Source organism: Pleurotus ostreatus, assembly GCF_014466165.1.
Source record: "Pleurotus ostreatus strain PC9 chromosome Unknown scaffold_4, whole genome shotgun sequence".
NCBI classification, from domain to species: domain Eukaryota; kingdom Fungi; phylum Basidiomycota; class Agaricomycetes; order Agaricales; family Pleurotaceae; genus Pleurotus; species Pleurotus ostreatus.
The window spans coordinates 92975-114308 of record NW_023503159.1 but is presented as its reverse complement, the minus strand read 5'-3'; the positions used below and the strand labels follow the sequence as shown (position 1 = coordinate 114308).

General features: G+C 53.5%; 4 protein-coding genes across 4 annotated transcripts; 1 reads left to right on the top strand and 3 right to left on the bottom strand.

Annotated features, from left to right (window-relative positions):
* Positions 1-154: 154 nt before the first annotated feature.
* Positions 155-2266, top strand: PC9H_005865 (uncharacterized protein; the record flags this gene model as incomplete). Its single annotated transcript, XM_036775424.1, has 1 exon — positions 155-2266. One exon carries the CDS (start codon positions 155-157, stop codon positions 2264-2266), a length of 2112 nt encoding a protein of 703 aa, XP_036631443.1.
* A 5711-nt stretch (positions 2267-7977) lies between these two features.
* On the bottom strand, positions 7978-9138 carry PC9H_005864 (uncharacterized protein; the record flags this gene model as incomplete). Its single annotated transcript, XM_036775423.1, has 5 exons — positions 7978-8522; positions 8605-8704; positions 8754-8875; positions 8932-8954; positions 9011-9138. 5 exons carry the CDS (start codon positions 9136-9138, stop codon positions 7978-7980), a joined length of 918 nt encoding a protein of 305 aa, XP_036631442.1.
* Positions 9139-10118: 980 nt separating this feature from the next.
* PC9H_005863 (uncharacterized protein) lies at positions 10119-10812 on the bottom strand (the record flags this gene model as incomplete). The annotated part of the gene is made up of 7 exons (XM_036775422.1): positions 10119-10148; positions 10201-10225; positions 10280-10313; positions 10369-10390; positions 10451-10478; positions 10544-10653; positions 10705-10812. 7 exons carry the CDS (start codon positions 10810-10812, stop codon positions 10119-10121), a joined length of 357 nt encoding a protein of 118 aa, XP_036631441.1.
* Positions 10813-12051: 1239 nt separating this feature from the next.
* Positions 12052-13385, bottom strand: PC9H_005862 (uncharacterized protein; the record flags this gene model as incomplete). The annotated part of the gene is made up of 3 exons (XM_036775421.1): positions 12052-13102; positions 13153-13236; positions 13282-13385. 3 exons carry the CDS (start codon positions 13383-13385, stop codon positions 12052-12054), a joined length of 1239 nt encoding a protein of 412 aa, XP_036631440.1.
* Between the last annotated feature and the right edge of the window lie 7949 nt (positions 13386-21334).

Below are 21334 nucleotides of genomic sequence, written 5' to 3'. Positions count from 1 at the left end.
CTCTGAGGCGCGGTAGAGGTGATGGCATTGATGGATTAAGGAGTTGTTCGGGTCCTCTCTCTTCCTTTTACCACGACCTGAAAATTTAAGCGCCCGTTCGTCAACGGGCTCGACAAAGGTAGGTTCGCAAGAAAAGGGAAGATATAGAGGTAATATGAACAGCAACAACCCGGGAAGCAAGCCCGGGTTTAACTTAAGCGACTGGCTACGCCCTACTCGCTCAGCTGACAGTAACGTGGTACCAAACCGCGTGAGACCAGCCACCAGCAGTCAGGCCACGCGGCGCAAGGCCTCACACGAGGACAGCGACGATGAAGATGATTTTCACCCCGCCCTCGACAACACTGCTCTCGACTCAGCCCTGGCAGCGTTGAAAGCCGGCAATGAAGCAGCAGCATTGCGTAAATCGGGAGGGAGGGTTCACACCCCCGCTCCTACGCCAGCACGACGGGACCCCCCTCCACATCTAGAGACACCGACACCGACACCCCACCCTCGCCCTCCGCTACAGCAAAGCGTACTCCCCTTCTCCCTCTCCACCAGCTCCCTGGCAGGCCTCAAGCGTAAGGACGTCCCCACGGCAGCCTCCCACTCGCCCACGGCTGCTGCCCCAGCAAACACGACAGACTCGCCTCCCCCCGCCACACGCAAATCCGGCAAACGCTTGCAGAAACGAGCCAAGCCCCCGGTACCCCAAATAACGGCGGACACTCCCTTCGATATAGCTACCCAGCATCTTCGAAATTCGGGGATGTTCCGCCTTATAGGTAAAATGGATCTGCAATTCGTTACTAACTCTCTCTTCAAGATAGCGGCTCGCCTACAAGATACAGGAACAAGCGAGCTCTTGCACGCCCTCGCTACTATTCAAAACGAGCTCCTCCTTCGTCAAGCCTCGGAACAAGCCACGACTACCCTGCGGGATGCCGCCAAAGAAATCTCAGGGAACCTTGCCAAAAAACTAGATGATCTCTCCACAAACACCCTGGTCGCAATCAAACAAGGAGTACTTAAGGCAAGTCGGGAACTGGACAAAAGCACTGACATCCTCAAGGTAACCGCCGGCAATTTAAAAGCCACAACGGAGCATGCCCCCAAGTCTTTCGCCAACGTGGTCGCCGCTAACGCCCCTCTACCCCCGTCCCCACACCAGACACTCCTTCAACCCTCCACCCAAGCCAGGCTGGAGCGAGACCGCAGGCGCATCTTGGTCGACCCACCCACGAGTAAGACCCCTCTTTACCCCGCTACAGTGGGGGCCATCAGGATCGCCAAAGAAGCCACCGAGGCACTTCACCGAATCGGAGGCAAGCCCGCCTGGGCTTTCGTTGGCTGCACGAAACTTGAAAAAGGTGGGATACTCTTAGAGGCTAACCTTGCAGCTGCCAAAGAGTGGATCACCACGGAGGGGCGCCTCGAGGACTTTGTCGCCGCCTTCAGTCCAGGAGCCACTATCAGGGAAAAGAAATATACTGTCAAGGCCCTCTACCTCCCGGTGGAACACAGCATCGACGACGAGGAAACCTGCCGAAACATCGAAGAGGAGAATGACCTCCCGCCGCACTCTATCATCCTCATAAAGTGGATGAAACCAGCTGAAAGACGAGGGAAAAATCAGCAATTCGGACACGCAACCATCACTTTTAACTCTCCTAGCAGTGCTAACCTCATCCTTCGACAGGGTCTTCTTTTCATGGATACCAACTACCGCTGTCACAAATGCAAAGTGGAACCGCTCCGGTGTCTCAAATGCCAAAACTACGGCCACATCGCCAGTGGTTGTACCGCCACTTCTACTACCTGCGCCACCTGTGCCCAGCAACATGATGAAGACGGGGATTGCCCCCAACTGTTCCGCAAAGAAGCTCACGCCTGCATCGCGTGTAGGACTGGGGGGCACGCAAGCTGGGAGCGAACCTGTCCAAGCCGCCTCAAGCTACAACGAGCACTTGACGAACGCCTTGAGAGTAACCGCCTCCCTTTCTTCCCCACAGAAGAACCCTGGACTCAGCGATGCGCCCCACTCTACTCGGGGCGCGTCTCGACCCACACTCTTCTGGACTGCGATTGGCAGCAGTCGAAGAAGATCCAGCCTCGCCAGACATCGATCGCAGACAGCCTTAAACCACGCCCAGAAGCCGCACTCACTCGCCGGCCTCACACTCGCCACTCCCCCGGCACCGACTGGGCGGACTCCTCCTGGGACCCGCCCATGGATCAGGACCCCCCCCCCACAAACAACAGAGAAGTCCCCCACGCCCGTTGACTCATGACTGACGAATCCCCCAACAGTATACGAATCCGACAATACAATCTCAACAAATCTCTCACAGCGCAGCACACCATCTCTAACTCCCCACTCCACGAAGAATACGACATCCTACTAATTCAAGAACCTTACCTCTGCCACGCCCAACTTACACGTACTAACCGCAACTGGATCACGCTATATCCATACTCACAGGGCGACAACCTGCACCCCACACGCTCCCTGATCTTGGTAAACAGCAGGATCAGTACTGACGCATACGACCAGCTACCCATACCAGGCACTGGTGATGTTACGGCTCTGCGCCTCACCTCCAACGCCGGCGACATCTACATCTTCAATATCTACAACGACTGCGACCACTCAAGCGCACTGGACAGTACTCGGAGAGCCGCCCTGGACCTGCAACGAAAACATGGGAACCCCCTTATGATCTGGGCAGGAGACTTCAATCGTCACCATGAGTGGTGGGATAATCCGGCTGACCACCACCTCTTCACAGATAAGGCCCGCGAGGATGCGCAGCTTCTCATTGACCTCACAGGTGACTTCAACATGGAGATGGCCCTCGAACCCGGAACTCCCACCCTGGAGCATATGGTGACGAAGAAAGAGTATCGGGTAGATAATGTTTTCGTGTCAGCTGATCTTATGGACAGAGTTTTGGTTTGCGAGGTCCTCCCTGGGGAATCTCCCGCAGGCGCTGACCACTACCCGGTGGATACCATCCTCGACCTCTCCACCAACCTTGCCGAGGAACGCCGAACACGCAACTTCCGACTAGCAGACTGGAAAGTCTTCAACGAGGAGCTTACATCCCGTCTCCCCTTCGCAGGGATTCCTAACCACCTGCGCACACCTCAGGATATCGACCAGGCCGTTGACACACTCACACAGCTTCTACAGGAAACCATCGCAGACACCATCAAGGAAAGTGGCACCGCCCCCTTCAACCGCAGGTGGTGGAACGCAGAACTGGATTCGTTACGCACCCAGTACACGAGAGCTAAGCGCACCTCACACAAGCTGCGGAATGTCCCCTCTCCGATTCATGACGAAGCTCGGCAACTTGGTACTAAGTACAAGCAGCGACTTGAAGAGGTTAAACTAGCGCACTGGGAAGACTTCTTGGAGGACCTCGACCCGCAGGAACTCTGGATCGCCAACAAGTACATCTCCAGCCCGGGATCGGATGGAGGTAAGGTGCGTGTCCCCTCGTTAAAATTCAACATGCCCGACGGCTCTCAGAAGGAGGCTGCCTCCAATGAAGAGAAGGGCCGCATGCTCGCTGACATGTTCTTCCCTCAACGCCCGGCTAACTTCACAGCTACGGTACCAGAGGTACTCCCGGAGCCGGTGGAACACGATTTCGCGGCATCGATTCACAGGACAAGGAACGTGATCGCAAGACTCAAACCATTCAAAGTCTGCGGGCCAGATGGCATCCCCAATGTGGTCCTCATGAGGTGTAGTGACACACTCGCGCCGATACTGACCAGAATATACGAAGCAGTGTTCCGACTGAATCACTACCCACAGGTCTGGAAAAGATGGACCACCATCGTGCTGAAAAAACCAGGCAAACCACGATACGACCTCGCCAAGGCCTGGAGACCAATCGCCCTACTCAACACCATGGCCAAAGTCCTCACGGCACTGGTAACGGAGGACCTGGTGGAAATGTGCGAAAAGCACGACCTGCTGCCAAGCCACCACTTCGGAGGCAGACCCGGAAGAACTACAAGCGACGCACTGCACACCCTCACCACCAAGATCAAGCAGGCCTGGAGCAGGGGGAAGGTGGTGTCAGCGCTCTTCCTTGACATTGAGGCGGCCTTCCCAAACGCAGTGACGGAGCAACTTCTTACAAATCTACGGAAGCGAAGAATCCCAGCCAATTTCGTCTCCTTCATACGGAGCCTTCTGGTCGGCAGACAAACTACGATGGTATTCGACGACTACAAATCTGACTGGATTAACGTCGACAACGGGATCGGGCAAGGAGACCCCATCTCCATGATTCTCTACCTCTTCTATAACGCTGACCTTGTAGACATCCCAATAGCCGCAAAAGGAGAGGCAGCCATCGCGTACGTGGACGACGTCACTTTCATAGCAGAGGCAAATACCATCAAGGGTGCACACCGCAAGCTAAAGAACATGATGACTCGTCGGCATGGCGCCTATGAGTGGTCTGCCAATCACAACTCACGTTTCGAGGCGAGCAAGCTCAGAATCATGAATTTCACACCCAGGCAAGTTGAGCACCCCGTACTGACATTGTTAGATAAGGAGGTGGCGCGCGAGACCTCCTACAAGATCCTAGGGATTATCATCGACGAACATCTCCAGTGGAGGGAGCAAACGGCGGCAGCCCTTGGCAAAACAATTCAATGGATCAACACTTTCAAGAGACTGGGACGTGTCGGGGGAGGCATCAGCTCCAGGCTCCTCCGACAACTCTACCTGGCAGTCGCCATCCCCAAACTAACTTACGCACTAGACGTGTGGTACACCCCAGTCCGCCTGCCAGCGGGGCGCAAACGACGGGTCGGGTCAGTCAGAACGCTGAGAACTCTGGTCAAAGCGCAACGTACAGCGGCACTGGCAATCTCCGGGGCCATGCGCACCACAGCCAGCGACATCCTGGACCTTCACGCCAGCATTCCCCCTCTGGAGTACACCCTGGACTTCATTTGCCACAGGAACGCAGCGCGCGCGGCCACACTACCGGACTCCCATCCAATAGGAGAAATCCTCTCTTGGACTCACTGCTACCACGGCGGTCACACTCCGCCTATCATCGCACTTATGCGACTGTACGATATCCAACCAGCACGGACGGAGACCATCCTACCCACATCCCACAGAGCTTTGGGCGCAGCCTGCCCTATCCCTGCGCACATCGCCACTACCCGCGACGATTCGAAAGCACGAGAAGCCACCTCAGCCGCAGACTACAAAATCTATGTCGACGGATCTGGCTATGAAGGTGGGGTAGGAGCGGCAGCGGTGGTCTACCATGGAAACGAGGAGATCGCGGCGCTGAGCCATACTCTAGGCCCACCCACTCACAACACTACTTTCGATGCTGAAGCGGTGGGGCTCCTACTGGCGTCGAACGAGATACTGACAAGCAACTTACAGGGCGAGGTCGAAATCTACATGGACAATCAATCAGTCATTCAGCGAGTGGAGACGGGCAGGAAAGGAACAGGACAATACATCCTCTCGCAAATCGAGGACACCTTGATTCGCGCGAGGGAGAATGCACTGGGTACCGTCCCTCCCCTCCAAATCAGCTTGCACTGGATCTCCGCCCACGATGACGTCCCGGGCAATGAGCGTGCGGATGCACTGGCAAAGGAAGCTGCCCAAGGTACTGCCCGCCCAGCAGCGCATCCCCCCACCCTGCTTGAATCCACCCTACCCTCCAGCAAGGCGGCGGTACGTCAAGCTGCCCGTTTGCAGATCCCACTGCGATGGGAAGCCACTTGGCGCCTGTCTGCTCGTAGGGCCAAACTGGTCAGGATTGACCCAACGCTCAAGGTAGGGAAATATCTGGAACTGGTTGGCGACTGGAAGAAGAGCCGAACGAGCATTATCACACAACTTCGTACTGGACACATCCCCCTGAACCAGCACCTCTTCCGAATAAAGAAAGTCGCCTCGCCCATGTGCCCACACTGCAACGACAAAGAGGAAACTGTCCGGCACTTCCTCATTGAGTGCCCAGCCTACGACATCGAACGAGCCATGCTACAAGCGGAGAGCAAGAATTTCGACCTTCCTCTGAAGGTTCTCCTCTCCACAACGAACGGAATGGAGGCCACCATCGCATTTGCCAGGCGCACTGGACGTCTCAACACCCCATTCGGAAACCTAGAGGGAGATCTGGTGGCGCCAAAGAGGGCAGCCGTACTGAAAGAAAAGCGGTCGAGGCTGGAGGAAAAGAGAGCTAAAAGGAAGGCAGGAAAAGAGAGGAAAGGGCGGGTAGGGGCGGAGCGACAGTGAATGTGGGTCGCCTACCGCGGTTTGCTCGAGTGCGAGCCGGATACTGTCAGGGAGGACCTCGTTCTGGTGGCACTACGACACTTCAAGACTCCTCAAGACAACTTTCTTCTTCTTACCTTGACAGCTTCGATCTCGCTCTCCCTCGGGACGAGCACCTCACATGGGAGGCCATGAGCCAATCAGCCGACACACCCACACCAGAAGCGCCCCATAATGCACTAGCGTCGGATTAACAGCGGTTTCACTCGCTGGGCGGCAGGGGGACGAGGTCTTGGACCGTCCGTCTGTCGTGCTTGAAGAGCTAGGGGGTCAAGGCGGGCATAGGGGCCCTTGGTATTTATCATACATACATACTGGTAGACACAGAGTATCATAGCGCAGTGCCGTCCGCATGGAGATTCTCCGAAGGACGTAAAACAGAGACCAAAAAAAAAAAAAAAAAAAGGAGTTGTTCCCCATCATTGTAAAGCGCGAGCTTCAAATGCGGCATATTGGCCTTTCTCGCAATGCACTGAAGCTTGGGCGTTGACTGAACGCTTCCATCTCCACCTCGTCGGAGTTTTCCTTCGCCCACGAGTCTCCTCTCCGCCTCAACACCATTGCCGCCGCCAACCCTTTCTGACTTCACCCACGTCCATCTACGCGAATCGCGCACACCATTCTAGGCCATGGCCTCCACACCCTCTGAACTGAGGTTCACGAGGTCTTGAATTTAAGCTCCAGGGATATCGAGGTCCTTCGGCGGCATCTTTGTATTCGTCTTCATTTCACTCCACCCGCGTCCATCATCCCCAGTGTCTCTACTTGTAACGCCAATACGCCGATTCCTTGTCACCATTGTGGCATTGCACATCGCTCGGTCTCAGTCTCTTTCTCTCATGTGGCGATATTGGACATTTGATCTCGACGATCTGGCTTCGCGCCAGAGTTCGAGTTTGAGTTTGAGCTTGTGGAAGACGAGGAACGCAGGGAGATAGCGCGAAATTGCAGTGTAGGGAGCGTAGCGACCTCGATAAGCCCAAACTACACGACCCTCCATTTTGCGCGCTTGTTGGCTCGATATCTTCTATTCCCCTGTCCAACTCTTCCCCCGCAAGTGATCTGCTTGCATTCCCCTCGACGCGTCCATGGGGCCAAGGTTCGGTATTGATCGCACGCCATCGCCAGGTCTCAGTCCTTGCTCCTGGAAACGATATTTCGCTGCACTGGCATGTGGTGTGTGCAGCTCGAAGCTCCCTCCTGGGAGAACCGGTGCCGTGGTTTCGAGGCTCGGAGCATCCAATCCATGGCCGAGTTCCGTTAGGCATGGATGGCCGCTATTGGGTGTCGTTTTAGAAATGAGATATTTGGATGGTACTTGCGAGACCTCGAACCGAAGCATTTTCTCCAACAACGCACGATGGTGTGGTTGATTATCAATGTAGGGAGCCAGTGCCCGCCGCAAGATTGAGCAGGATCGTCTGGGAATAGGTGGTGCCCCAACCAAAGGCGAAGTATCACATAGCAACTATGACTTGGAAGGAAGAAAAGATATATGCGAGGGAGACACATCACGTCTCCCAGGCTTGAGGGAAACTGTGGGCTGTATCGGTATGTACTTTGATTCTCTCTTGATGTAGTCGCGCTCGATTCCGAGTTGTACACGTATACAGTAGGACCAGATTATCTTGTACTTTCTTCCGCATTGACACGCCCTACAGGCGGGCTTGAGTACCCCATTTACAGGCTTCGGACCAAGTTTCTCTGATAGCTCCCCAATAGCGGTCCGGATCGCTGCGTGCATGTTGCACATGCCGGCTCCCCACGAACTTCTCGACGCGAACTGTGTACCCCAACCCTCTGACCCTTCTCACATGCTCCTCGACGACCTTAGCGCGCACCATCTCGTCGTTGTCGGAGTACACGTACAGGCGCGGCGTCGCGCCAACGCGGCCCGGAAGCACACTCGTCTCCGCCATGAACGCATGCATCTCCGCGAAGAAGTCGACGCCGAGCGCGGTGGTGATGCTGGCGTAGACGACGTAGGCGAGGGAGAAGGCGGCGGTGGTCGCGAGGCGGGCGATGCGAGTGCGCATCGGGATGGTGAAGAACGAGAGCATGGATGCGTATTGGCTGTCGCCTGGAGCGGAGTCGACGACCAATGCGACTGGAAACTTGGTTAAAGTGGCTATATCCTGGCCTTTGGGAGGGAAGCGTCGCCGCAGCATGCCGTGTAGAGTCATGAGTTGGAGGGCACCGCCTGTCGTGCGTGAATGAGTGCACGAGGATGAGATGAGGAAGGAGTGCACGAGGATGAGATGAGGAAGGAGTGGATCACACACCATTTGATAAGGCGTGTATCAGAACACCTCCAGCTGGCTTCTTAGTCTGATCATAGAATCGCTCCGTAAGATAATCCAAGAGCGGCTGCAACACCGCTTCCTGACAGACCGTCAGTTCTCTGATCGTGAAAGAGGTGGAGAACACACACTCGAGCTTTGATACTTCTGAAGAAGAAACCTGCGTGGACCCTCACGACTACTACGGTGGCGGCAGGGAACACGGAGGTGTGACCCTCAACGTACTTCTGCAACGGGGATTCGGGGGCGGCCGCTGCGGCTCGGTGAGTCAGCACGGGCTTGCGAAGCGATGTCGTACTCGGAACTCACTCCATCCAAAGAGCAGTACCAGCCTGGAGGCGTGTTGAGATTGCAGTGATAGCTGCCGGATACTTAAACTGAGACGTACGCTGGATTGTCGGCGTGACCATCTGCGCGCCTCGCTCCCGGGTGCACGACAGTGATGTCGGGGCTCAAGTGGACCACCTCGTGTTCGCTGATAGATGCATGCGCGCGATGAATGGGGGAGGATGGCATTGAAGTGGTGGTGCCAGGGGGAATGCAGGTGTGTCGAGGAACCGGAAAATGGATGTGTGGGTGACGCCCATGGTACGCCGACCCTGGTGTACTCGGTCCTAAGAATAGCCTCCAATACGGAAGTACTATCTTTCCATGAAGAGAAGAAGCTTGCCGCGACACGGATTCATTCTCCCTCAGACGTTGAAGGAGGTCTGTAGGTTGCGCACATCCAATATGCTGAGAGTGCGCTAGATTGACGTACTTTGCATGACGAAGCCCACTGCGCCGATGTCCACTGGATCCACCCTTCACGCTCCTTTGCCTAATGGAAACATCATCTGATACAACCCCCACCAGCGTCAATTTGCTGCATTGGCAAGTCTGTGGAATATGACATCCTACGTTGAACTGGCTCGTACCATAAAGTTTGGCCATATGAAAGGTCCACTTGCTGGTGTCCTCGAAACAGATCCGGACTGTGTATACGCACCCCTGCAAGTGTTGAGAACACGGAGTGAAGCCGGAGTAGAGCAAGGCCAGTTTCGAACTCAGCCAACTTCAAATTCCTCGCCACATCGCTTGCACTTAACCTCCGAGTAACGACTTGATTCTAGCGGTACAAGACGGTCCATAGGCGTTGAAACAAACACGGAAAACAAATCATGGTCCTCGTAGTGGTTTGAAGTGGACCTACGCAAAAATATGGCACATTATCTGACGCAGGTATAGATGTTGGCTCCTGGGCGTATGTGTCTCGCAATCGATATACATCGAATCATTAAGTGGTTGATACCTGCGTACTATCTAATCTTCAAGTCTAGAGCGTAGAGACAATAACTAATGCAGTCGCCTAAGAAGACCCGACGGTGGGTAGACTAGGGGCATGATTTACAACGGACACCCGGTCAGCCCCGCGAACTGTATGGGTAGTGACGGTCGTAGGCGCATTCGATCTCTCGAACATAGGCGCCATCTCAATTGAGTTAGGGCCGAGGTGGTCATTCAGGTCTGTCAGCCGGTTGTTCAACCTAAGTGATAGGTCAGACCTTGTCGGCCATCGGAATTCCCCAAGGAACATACGCGGATAGCAGACAATTCGCGAAGACTGGGGAAAATAGTAAGGTGCGATGTCAAGTGCAGTGCTGCTGTTGTGGCTCACCCTTGGTTGTGATTGGTACGACACATCCATACCACTACGGTGCAAGTCAACCGTAAGGGAATCCCAAAGTAAGAATAGAACGGACTTACGTGTTCCCTTCATCGTTACGAACTGGAGAGGGAGAAGGATCAGACGAGGAGGCCTTGCTTTCAAGTGGACTCAAGGACTAACCATGACAAGAGATATTATGTGCGGTATCCTGGAAATTATGGAGAGTCAGTCGCTTGGAGCAACGGAAGATCGAGCGCGCGGATTCAGACGTACAAACCAATCATGCAGGTAGCTTTTCGCGCATCAGTATTCTGAGTGTTGACAGCATTAAGAGATACGCACAGATCGTCCACAGGATGATCCCATCTATCAATTTCTTCGTTCTATACGACAGGTCATTGGAAGACACAGACGAGTAAGTATGCAAGACTTACTCGAACATGCACGCTTTTGGGCGACGTTTGGACAGGTATATCGACACAACGAGCACGATGGACACATTGAGGAAAATGGCGAGCAAAAGGAGGAGCATGACGAGCCATCGAAGCTTCGTGTCGGATTCTATCCTCACAGGGCCGCCGTGGATAACTTGGAACAAGGAACAGATCCAGCCGCCCTCGCGAAGGCAAGAGAGAGCAACTCCCGTTAGACTGTGCCAGAGGACTTTTGTGAGCTTGTAGATTCGCCAGCAGTTGAAGATCTATCAAGGAGTTGACGAGGCCTGGCTACGCTCTCGGGATGGCGCTCACCTCAACTATGGGCAGGATGAATATACCAAAGAACAGCGAGACGGGCCAGGACGAAGGAAAGTGGAAAAATACGAGTGGATCCCCCGCGTCGGTACGTCGCGAACAGAGCAGTCAGACGCGAAAACTTTGACTCTGCAACCTGATCCACATCGATTTCCTTCTCCCATCGACACTGACGCTCTCACCCCAGTTTCTTGGCCTCTGCCCTCCAGGCTACAAGCTTACGCCCGTCGTTTTCATAGAGGTATCCTATGTAGGTGTCGACGTGAACTAGAACTGTTTAAATTACCGCCTCTAACCCGGGGCAATGACACAAGATTCATTAGCGTCAACGAAACATCACACGGACAGCTACTAACCGCGTCCCGACGAGCAGAAACCAAAGCAAATGGAGGTTTTGCGCTCCTCGGTCAGTCTCGGATGCAGCACCTTCCCCCCAACGTCGCGGCAGACCTTCGAGTCTACCCTCACTCTATGACGTCGTCGCTTGGCGAGGAGGCTTTCGCACCTATCGGTAGCTTCCTTTTCAAGCGGCAGCTTCATAGACAGGTTGAACTTTGGCGATGTTGCTAATGACAGGGCCAGCACTTATGAGCATGTTTTCATGGGTGAGCGTTGACATTGCCGCGAGGGAGCGCGCCGTGACGTATACCATACACTCTTTCTCTACGAACTCAGCAGCGCTTGGTAGACCTATCAGCATAGATTTCCGGCTCGACAGTATGGGGTACTCAACAGTGCAGCTCCTATGCCTCCATCGGAGCAACCAGTGATCAATACTACTTGTTGTGAGCCCATAGTCGGCAGTTGCGTGAAGCGAGGTTTGAAGCGGCCTTACGAATCAAGATAGCAGCGTGAGTCCTGCGAGCTTAGGAGTGCGTGATGTATACATATTGTATCACCCATCCAGTTAGATCCCACGATCTTCTCGCCTGAATCATCAATCTAATTCACATTCCGGAAGTCGTTCAACAAGTAACATAGGCATGACGGGCTTGAAGTCGACTAAGGAACATTACACGTACTACTAAATCACGGCTTATCAGCATCAACCCAAGTGCCAATAGCTTTAAGCGTCTGAGAACGCTCAGGCTCGTGCCATGTGAATACGAGATAGTCGTGAATGGCGTCAGGAGCCTCGTAGTACGACACTTTGCCTTCCCCATCTTTCACCCCATCACCTACACCCAAGTCACTAGACATGCGGCTAATGAGGGTCTTGATCTGATCATATAGAGTCTCAGCACCGCCGACAACGATGAAAGTTCTGGGGAAGTCCTTGAATAAGGTGTCCGTTGTTTTATCCATATTGGGGACGACAACATTCTTCGACGCAGGAGAAATGTACCGGTTGGTTTCCGCGGCGCCGGGACCAAGAGGACCCAAAAAGGTTGCCACATAATGTTCGACGCTACGTGAAGAGGGGCGTATATCGGTGTAATCTGAGTTGACAAAACGGGACGAGGAGTCCATTGTAGGATCCATGTCGTGGGAATGGGAAAGGTCAGCCCAGGGGGAAAGGAGCAAAAGTGCTCCAGGAGGGGCCGGCAGTTTGACACTGGTATCATCACGACATTCGACAAGATACCGCGCAAGGGCGAGGGCGAGGTTGGCCCCAGCGGAATCACCTTCGAAAATGATATCCGAGGGGCTGAAACCAACGTCATTGACAAGATAATTATAGCCTGCGAGTGCATCGAGAAGGGCAGCGGGAAATGGAGCAGCGCCAGAAAGACGGTACTCAATAGAAAAGACTCTTTGGATGGATTCGGTATGTTCTAGAATGCCCCTCGAGATGGAAGCGATGAGGTCGGATGGATGCGCAGATTGATATGCGTAGGAACCACCATGCATTGAGTAGACAACTTTTTCACCGGGCATGGGAGAGTCGCCCACAGATAGGTTCGAACCAGCCTTGTGGATCCAATACCCCGGGATCTTGACTGCGGTGACTTCTGCTATGTTTGCCCATTCGGAAAGAGGGAATGTTACAAGCTGTGGAACAGCTTCAACCCATACACCGTTCACGCTGGGGCCTGGAGCGATTGCGAGATGCGAAGGAGTGGCGATAATGGGGCCAGTTCTAATAGGAAGGTTAATGCGATTGTCTTGAGAAAATAACGGTGGGCAAACCTGTGTGGCAGTTCCATGAGTAGCTTGACAAGTCGCACCAATATGACCCGGCTGATAGGCCAAGACCGACGGGGGCGCCACGACCTGTATACTGAGTTGGCGGTAAATAAAGAACAGCGAACTCTTTACCTAGGAATCGACAGAAGAGTCCATAACGGAATTCGCACAAAGAGAGTGAATACGAGCTCGAGGGCGAGGTACAACGCCTTGAATGGCTGGTATCGCACGAACATAATGGTTGAATACCACTTGGCGGTCACCGGTCACCACGCGTATTTGAAGTGTGTTAGTCGTGGGAAGTTGAGAATCGCAATTCGGGACTGTTTGGCGCTGTAGCAGGGCGGCATCATCATTATATAATTGCAGCATACCCACGTCTGTTAATAGATCTTCTCGTCTGGTCGATTCCACTCGCGATGTCTTCGGAGACGCTGCTCTATGCGTGTTGTATCTGCCTTGGTGGGATGGATGTGCTGATTGTAGTCTCAGCACCTCCATCGACGACGAGAGTTCTTGGAAAGGGCTTGAAGTGCTGTTCGATGCCGATGAGATATCACGATGGGTCTCTGCAGCGCGGCAACCATGGTGACTTTGGAAAGTTGGCTTAGAACTCTTGACGCCGCACGAGGGGCGGGGAGATGGATGCTGGCGTCATCGCTATGATCGACAAGATAACGCGCGAGAGCATGGACGAGGTTAGCCCTCGCGGAATCACAATTGATGACGATGTTGCGTTGGACCCAATGTTGTTCACGGGACAATTATATCCCGCGAGCGCATCCAGGAGGGTGGCAGGAAATGGGGCAGCGCTAAAGAGGCGGTTTTCGATTGAGAAAACCCTTTGAACGGACTTGGTACGCTCCAGGATCTCCTTGAGATTGAAGCGGTGATATTAGAACGGTGCGCGAATTGATAGGCGTAGGAGCGTCCATGCATCGAGTACACCGCTGTCTCACCGGGATCAGGCGCCCACAGAATAGTCTGCCCCGTCCTTATTCATCTAAGATCCAAGGATGTTGGCTGAAGTGACTTCTGCCGTCGCCGCTCAGAAAGCGGGGAAGTGACGAGGGGTGAAACTGGTTTGACCCAGACGCCATTCACGTCGGGGCCAATGGCGATCGCGAGATGTAAAGGGATTGTGAGAATTGGGCCAGCCCTGCGTAAAAGGGATCTAAGACGATGATTTCAGAAGGATAGCAAATGACGAACTTCTAGGATATGTTGATGATCTGCTTGGCGACGCATGCTAATACGACCCGTGTGATAGTCCAGGAGCGACGAAGGCCCCATGGCCTATGCAGAGAGATGAGTAGAAACCACGGATGGGGTTCTTGTACTCTCACATAGGTATCGATAGAGTATCCCGCATCCACACGTGGAGCATTTTTGCTAGCTCGAGGGCCAGTTGGAACGCTTGGGGGGCTGGGTGGCGTACGAGCATGGACGGCGAATTTGCTCGTGTGTCGTTACGAGCACTTCTAGTGGATTAGCCATAAAACGTGTGTTGGGAATGAATGGCGTACTCCGTGATGATACGCCTGCGAATACCACGGTCTTGGGGGATTGCTACAATATATCCTGCAGTCCGGGCCTTCGTAGTACGACCTCAAAATCCCGGAGGCGTCCTTGTTCACGCAGGTTTGCCATGTCTTCCGGTACGGCTATTATACTGTAGGATGCCAGGTAAGCAATCGCGAGTGCAATCTCTATAGTGAGGACGATACGGACTTACGTTGGACCCACGGAAAGCTTTCGATGCGATGAAGGCGGCACAATTAGAACGCTCTGGCCTCGGTTGGGTCCACAGCAAGTACGCCCACGTCCGTGCCCCAAGTAGTTAGCGATAAGCCCAGCAAGGGAATGACGATGTGCACGTGAGGTGAGGCCAGCGGGAGCAAGGCTGTCGTAACTGTGTATCCTCATGCCCTTGTTGTTCGGCTAGGGCTTCACCCTGTACGAATGTTGGCCATCCAAGGTTTGGTTTCAAGTTCACTAGAAGAGACCGTTGTAAGCTGCGCGAGCTGGGAAGCAGACGCGGGGACACACACCAGGGATCAAGGGCTCAAGCTTCAGCGTTTCAGCGACATCATTTCACGTCCCCATCATCTGTTGATTAGACCCCGGAATGCAGTCCACTCTGCGATGCGATATGACACTAGTGATGGGGACCAATAAGATCCATGAGGGTTTGTACAATTCCAACTTTTGTCTAGAGATTGAGAGAGAGGAGTGACGGAGCCAAGCGGCCGAACTGACACCTCACTATGATTATCTTATCTTATCGACCTTCCTAGAACTATGCTGAACTCGAACCTGATTCAGATCATAACCACGACGGCACTTGCGTCACGTTCACGGAACTACAGACTCTGGAAATAGAGATAGAAGGAAGCAGCAGCAGCTCTTCATCATTGTTGGATGCACAGGTGAATATCTGCACCGTGAGGGAGACCCTGCTATGCCCGTTCAACGTCCAACGTAACGTTCAACATGCGCGGAGTCTCCCGTCATTCCGTACATGTGCATGCAATCATATCACCCCAGTAACCTAGAGCGTACTGAGTTCATCCGACCGTTGATCTACCGCGAAGACTGTTTTTCGGACGCCGTCCCTTCTCCTACCTCCCTCCTGGATGCACTCAGGGAATGCGCTAATCGTATAAGCAGAAGACGTCATATGGCCGATTTTCGTGTACGCGACCAAACAATGGCGGACACGGAAATCGTCCACCCCTATCTCTGACCAGGAAATTGCTTGCAAGTAACACTACGGGGTATTGGGTCGAACACTAAGATGCGGATTCATGGTACGGCTGCCAGCGCTGATGATGCATGATGGGACATATGAAGCAACATATTTTCCAAATATTCACGCACTCGAGGTCATCGAGGTCATCCTGAGGCCGTGGTAAGGTCACTTGCACACTTCGTGCTCATGTATCAACCATTCAGTTCCCCAAAGCTAGTTTTCATTGCGATAGATATGGATATGACAACCATCGGCAGTGAAGGAACATAGAGACCGTAGAGTAAGCATGCGTCGGCCCACCCGGTGTCTCCAAAACGGACGATGCCCCAGTTCCGGTGTACCAGGTCGGTGAGGCACACCAGTGGCAGTTTTGTGGCGAAGTAGAGCGGGATGGCTCGGTATGCGTGCATCAATAAAGGCAAGTGATATTGTCAAAGCAGAAATGGCGTACCTTGGCTCAAACTAACAACGTACATCGGACTCTCCGACTCTGCGCTGCGTGGAACACAATCGTAGTAGGTGGTGAACTGGCGCGACCTTGGGTGTCATTCGTAAGTTTGATTCCGCTGGACTGCCGAAGGGAACGTTGGGCCATCGACGCGAAGATTCTCATATCTTACACTGGCAACGTTCAGTACGATATAGATCTTGGATTTGTCAACGGAGGGCAAAGTTTACGGAGACAAGTGGTTACGGAAGGTGAGTTCTTCGTTTTGGGGGCGAAGTTTCCGTTTGACTAAAGCAATATAACTGTGCACTTCAGTGCCGAGTCATTCCCCAGAATTTGACCACGTCCCCTCTCCGGAAGCAAGTCTGCCTACGCCTTCTACGCCCACTAATCCTACCGTGCAAACGTATGCCTCAATAACGCTCGAGGAGCGTGCGAGTGGGAAGTTTATAAGTTGAGGAAAGATCTCGAAAGAAGGGCGTGCATACGAGATAACGCGAGGACGTGTTTCGAGTTTCGAGATCCTTGCATATAATCTTCACATCTGTGCCGATTTCGCGGGGCCCAAACGTGGTTTGGTAGGAGTACGAAGTACGGGCACTCGTGGCGTTACATGTATTTGAGTTGGAACCTCGTTGGAACATCGTGAAATCGGATAAGATGGAGATAAGCGCCGGATGATACAGCGCCAATTGGCCGCTGACCTTCATTCCAACTTCCGTCTCTTCTCCTCCAAGTCGACGACTTTCAATCCCATCCTATGTTAAGACCGGAATCGACACATATTTTCCGCAAAATGTCAATCTGAAGCCCTCGGGCCTCATATGCCGAACACCCGACATCCTCGTAATCTCTTGTTAAGGGCGGGCGCATTCGCTCAATTGTGAGGGATGGGCTTGAGACTCGAGGCAGATTGCCACTAGCCAGAGAAAACACACGTGCGTGCCTAGGTTTCCGCGGTGAACTGCGGTTCTGATCGTAAACGTCCTTCCCATAGTGCTTCAATATTCCAGGTTGGCGACGCCTACTTGCATGGCCGGGATCGACGACTGCGCCTAAGAATGCTTCAGTCGTATTTTCCGCCGCCGAGTGTGCGTGCGATTAGGCCGCAGGTTGAAAGCTTATGGCGGATATGGCGCGACTGCGACTGTTCTCTTCGTCTATACAACTCGCTGGGGAACGCCCTTCATGCCAGCATCGACCTCATATACGTTTTCGGGCCGTCGCCTCGTCGATCGTCCTCCGTACTTCCAGACCCCGCAACCTCCGCATTCAATACGGGGAGGTGCAACGTCTGCGTGATGCTGCAATCCGCGTGGAGAACTCAGTGCCCGGGATGAAGATGGTGTACGCACGACAATACTTTACGGACGGAGAACCCCTTCGATAGAACAAGGAATGGCCAGGCCGGATACACTGAGTCACTCTGGGAAGACCAGCACATCGGTGGGAGGCAGCTCGCAGTCCAACCAGCGATATCGGAGAAGGTCGGTGCAATGCCTCATTGCCTCTTTCTCCAGCGTACGTTTACAATTTCGTCTCCATTCCACGTTCGCGGCACCTTAGGTATGCCGCTGGGCAATGCATTTGCCATTACGCCTCAAGTTGCTCGACCCAGGGTTGCGATGAGTCGATGGCGTTTGATTCGCGTAGGATACAACAAGAGGTGAGTACGATGCCCTGCTCTGTTCAGTGTGATTAAATACGAACTGTCGCTTACGACGAATACTGAATTTGTTAATAGTCGCGCATCAGATGTGGTGGAGACACCCCGTTGTTCATAACCGTGATCTCGCTGGGCACCGCCAACGTAGCTCCCTGTAGTTGCGAGAATAGAACAATTAGCGGTGCAAAGGCGTTCGACTCAGTGAGTGATTACCCAGTGATGAGGGTAACTAATGAGATCGACCCCCGGGCTCTTGCCCCGTATACTAGTTCGCACTCCACAGGAGACCGGCAAATCTGAACCCATCTCAGGACGCGTCAACGCCATACACGGGTTGTCGGGACCAGGCGATAAATGGATGGCGAAGGCAACTTGGGGAATTGCGAAAGGAGACAATCGTGTTTAGGCAGTCAAATGGGAAACTTGACCTTGTGTTCCCATTAGACACGACCCCAGCACTCCGGGATGCAAGCGTGCGATAAGCCCGCCATTACGCAATACCGGGTGCGGGAATCAATAGCCTCATCGTATCTCCCATTATCCTCCAGCCATTATCTGGCGTTGAGGTTTGCTCTCGGGAGGGGTGTGGCGCGTCGACGACATTACGGGTCCGCGTGGCTATTTGTATAGACACGGTGTATCATATGTAGGTGTGGACATGAACTAGAACCATCTGACATACCTCGTCCCAGAAAGATAATCAAAATGAAAGTGAGAACATTAGAGCATGCTGTCAGTGTATGTGATGCATGGCCACCGAGTGTGCAAGCGTCCTGTTGATTCTTGGCGGAGTCGAAACAGAGTGTCACGGACCATCGACGCCACCAAGCTGTCTGTGCACGGACCGTCCCGACGTTATTTGGCCCACAGTCTCACCAAACACCCGACTTTTTCTCCTTGTTCCTCTTTTTCATCCATAATTTCTTCTCCCGTCGCTGTCCTCGTCCTCGCCGCCGCGCATATATCCATATATGGCACCCCAACTCTTATCCTTGAGTTTTATGGCAGGACTATTGCCACACAGGCAACCTCTTTTGCGCAGTTCACTACCTTTCCTTACGACGGCTGCGTTATCGGATTGGCCATCACGCCTATTTTGTGACGTTCACCCGAATACTCCCGGTGAAGGACGACATTTTTCGAACGCTGGACGTCTAGTGCTGGCCTCCGATTCTGACTCCTTGATACGTGAGTTCGCCTGGTTCCAGCGACTCCTATGCTGCGGCATATCGTAATGATCGAAAGCTTTTCTCTCTACGGGGAAGGTGAGGAGGAGCCCGACGATGGTACAAAATACTTCGTAACATCCGCTCAAAGGAACGAGACCATGTAAGCCAGGCGCAACATGAGGTGCGTCTTCATTACCTTGCTTTCAGTGTCATCAGACGCAAGCGCCGACTCTGCTGATCCTTGGTCTCGTTTTGGACCGTAAGGATCCAAGCTCTCCAACGGGATTGCTGGCATGCCCTCCATCATTGTCGTTTTCACGATGTGATGGTCTTTTTACACGCAATGAGACGCATGTCTCCCCGATGAGCAGACCCAATCAGATGAGCAGCGCAGGTTTGTCCTGGTATCATACGTTCAAGCCATCTTTTGTTCTCTTAAAATATGCGCCAGCGCCGTCTTCGTGGATCTCTAGTCTCTGGGATAGCACATTATTTATCGTCGACCCACTACCTTCAGCACCCAGACGAGCAGAAAGACAGTACCAAGTCGTCTATGCAGTCGTCGCTCAACGAGAACACTTCCGAGCTTCTCGGAAGCTTCTTTTTCCGGCGACGGTTTCGTAGGCGGGTTGGTCGCCGGCCTAACTCGAGGTATCCTCATATTCGCACCGATTCTCTATCCGCTACCTCACGAAAACTTCATTTCCTTTCTTTCATACATTCCACCAACGCGAAGTCCCATTTTAACTTTCACATTTTTCCGCGCATCAAAATGAGCGGTGCAGCCGTCTGTGCTTGGTAATTATATAATAACCATAACCCTGTTCGTCGTCCCTTGCAGCTACTTGCCATATCCTTGCCATATCCATACGCTAAGTTCCGTCGCCTGAGCTTCGTATACTGTCTACTGCTACTGCTATTCAAATGCCTCGTTCCCGTTTCCCGTCATATGCGGCTTTGCCCTCGACCTACTCCCCTCGGCCTGACCTTCGCCAGCGCACCACCGCTTGTACCTTGAGCTTGAGTTTCTTGGAGCGTGGAACGAATCGAATCCCGGTGCGTTGTTCCCGTACGCTTTCTCAGGTCTCGGGTGCTCATTCTCCAGGTTTCTGGGCGTCTATTACGTCGCTCGGTGCTGTTGGGTGGGCGTTCGGACATGGCTGACATGTTGGGCGCGAGTTGTGAGAGCGTCAGTAGACCGCACTGACGCGACGCGAGTATGCACAGTGAGTGGTAAGTGTCCGTATGCAGCCGAGAGGTGTGGAGCAAACAAACCTTCTTCTTTTGTCTTCTTCGAGCATCGGTCATGGTCAGTGTTGATGGCAACTGACCTGTGGCACTACGGCAATGGGATATCGATTAGATCATTACTCCGTGAATTCATCTTCCGTACAACACTCTACACCAATACACTAATACATTATGCATCAGGCTTTTTGTCGGCGGTCAAGAGGAACACCAAATCCTCCCTGCGCTAACGCCCAACTCCTCTTGCGCCTGACCATGCCACACACCTAGTCTCCGACTGTTGGAGAGTGCGTCGAGCCCTTCCTCTCGTTATTGCCGCCGTACGGACTTCTCGTGCGTTACTCCCCGTTTCGGACTGAGTGCCGGCCCGTACTCGACGACCTCCCAGCTCGAGACTATGTCGGCCACGTCGTCTACCTCCGCCTTCCTTAGAAGTAGGACATTGGCAAGCGACAGAAGGCGAGTTCTGGCAACGGCACGTCCCATACTCGTCACCGATGCTTGTTATTGTTAGAGCATGGACGCCGGCCTCGAGGTCGTAAAACGGCAGTCGGCTAGGGTGCAGGCGCTTTGATACGTTCACGCGGAGTTTGTCTATTGCCTGCGCCATCGGTACCTATCCGGTGTAGACCCTCGTTCCGAGTTCTTAGTTTTGTCTCCCTTCGCCCCCGCACCAACTCCAGCCCCTCATATCGTGTTGAATACCGTCTGCGATTACGTGCCCAGACAACCACGCGATTTGCGTGTCTCAGCAGCGCGTCTCAACCGATGCCCCGGCATCGCCCATTTTCTTTGGGCTCCATCTCTGTGGCGTGTTCCATGCAATGACACGGGGACCTAGAGCTCGCGTGGAGGGGGTAGAACGACCAACGGATATCCGCACCACCGCCATTAGGGGTACC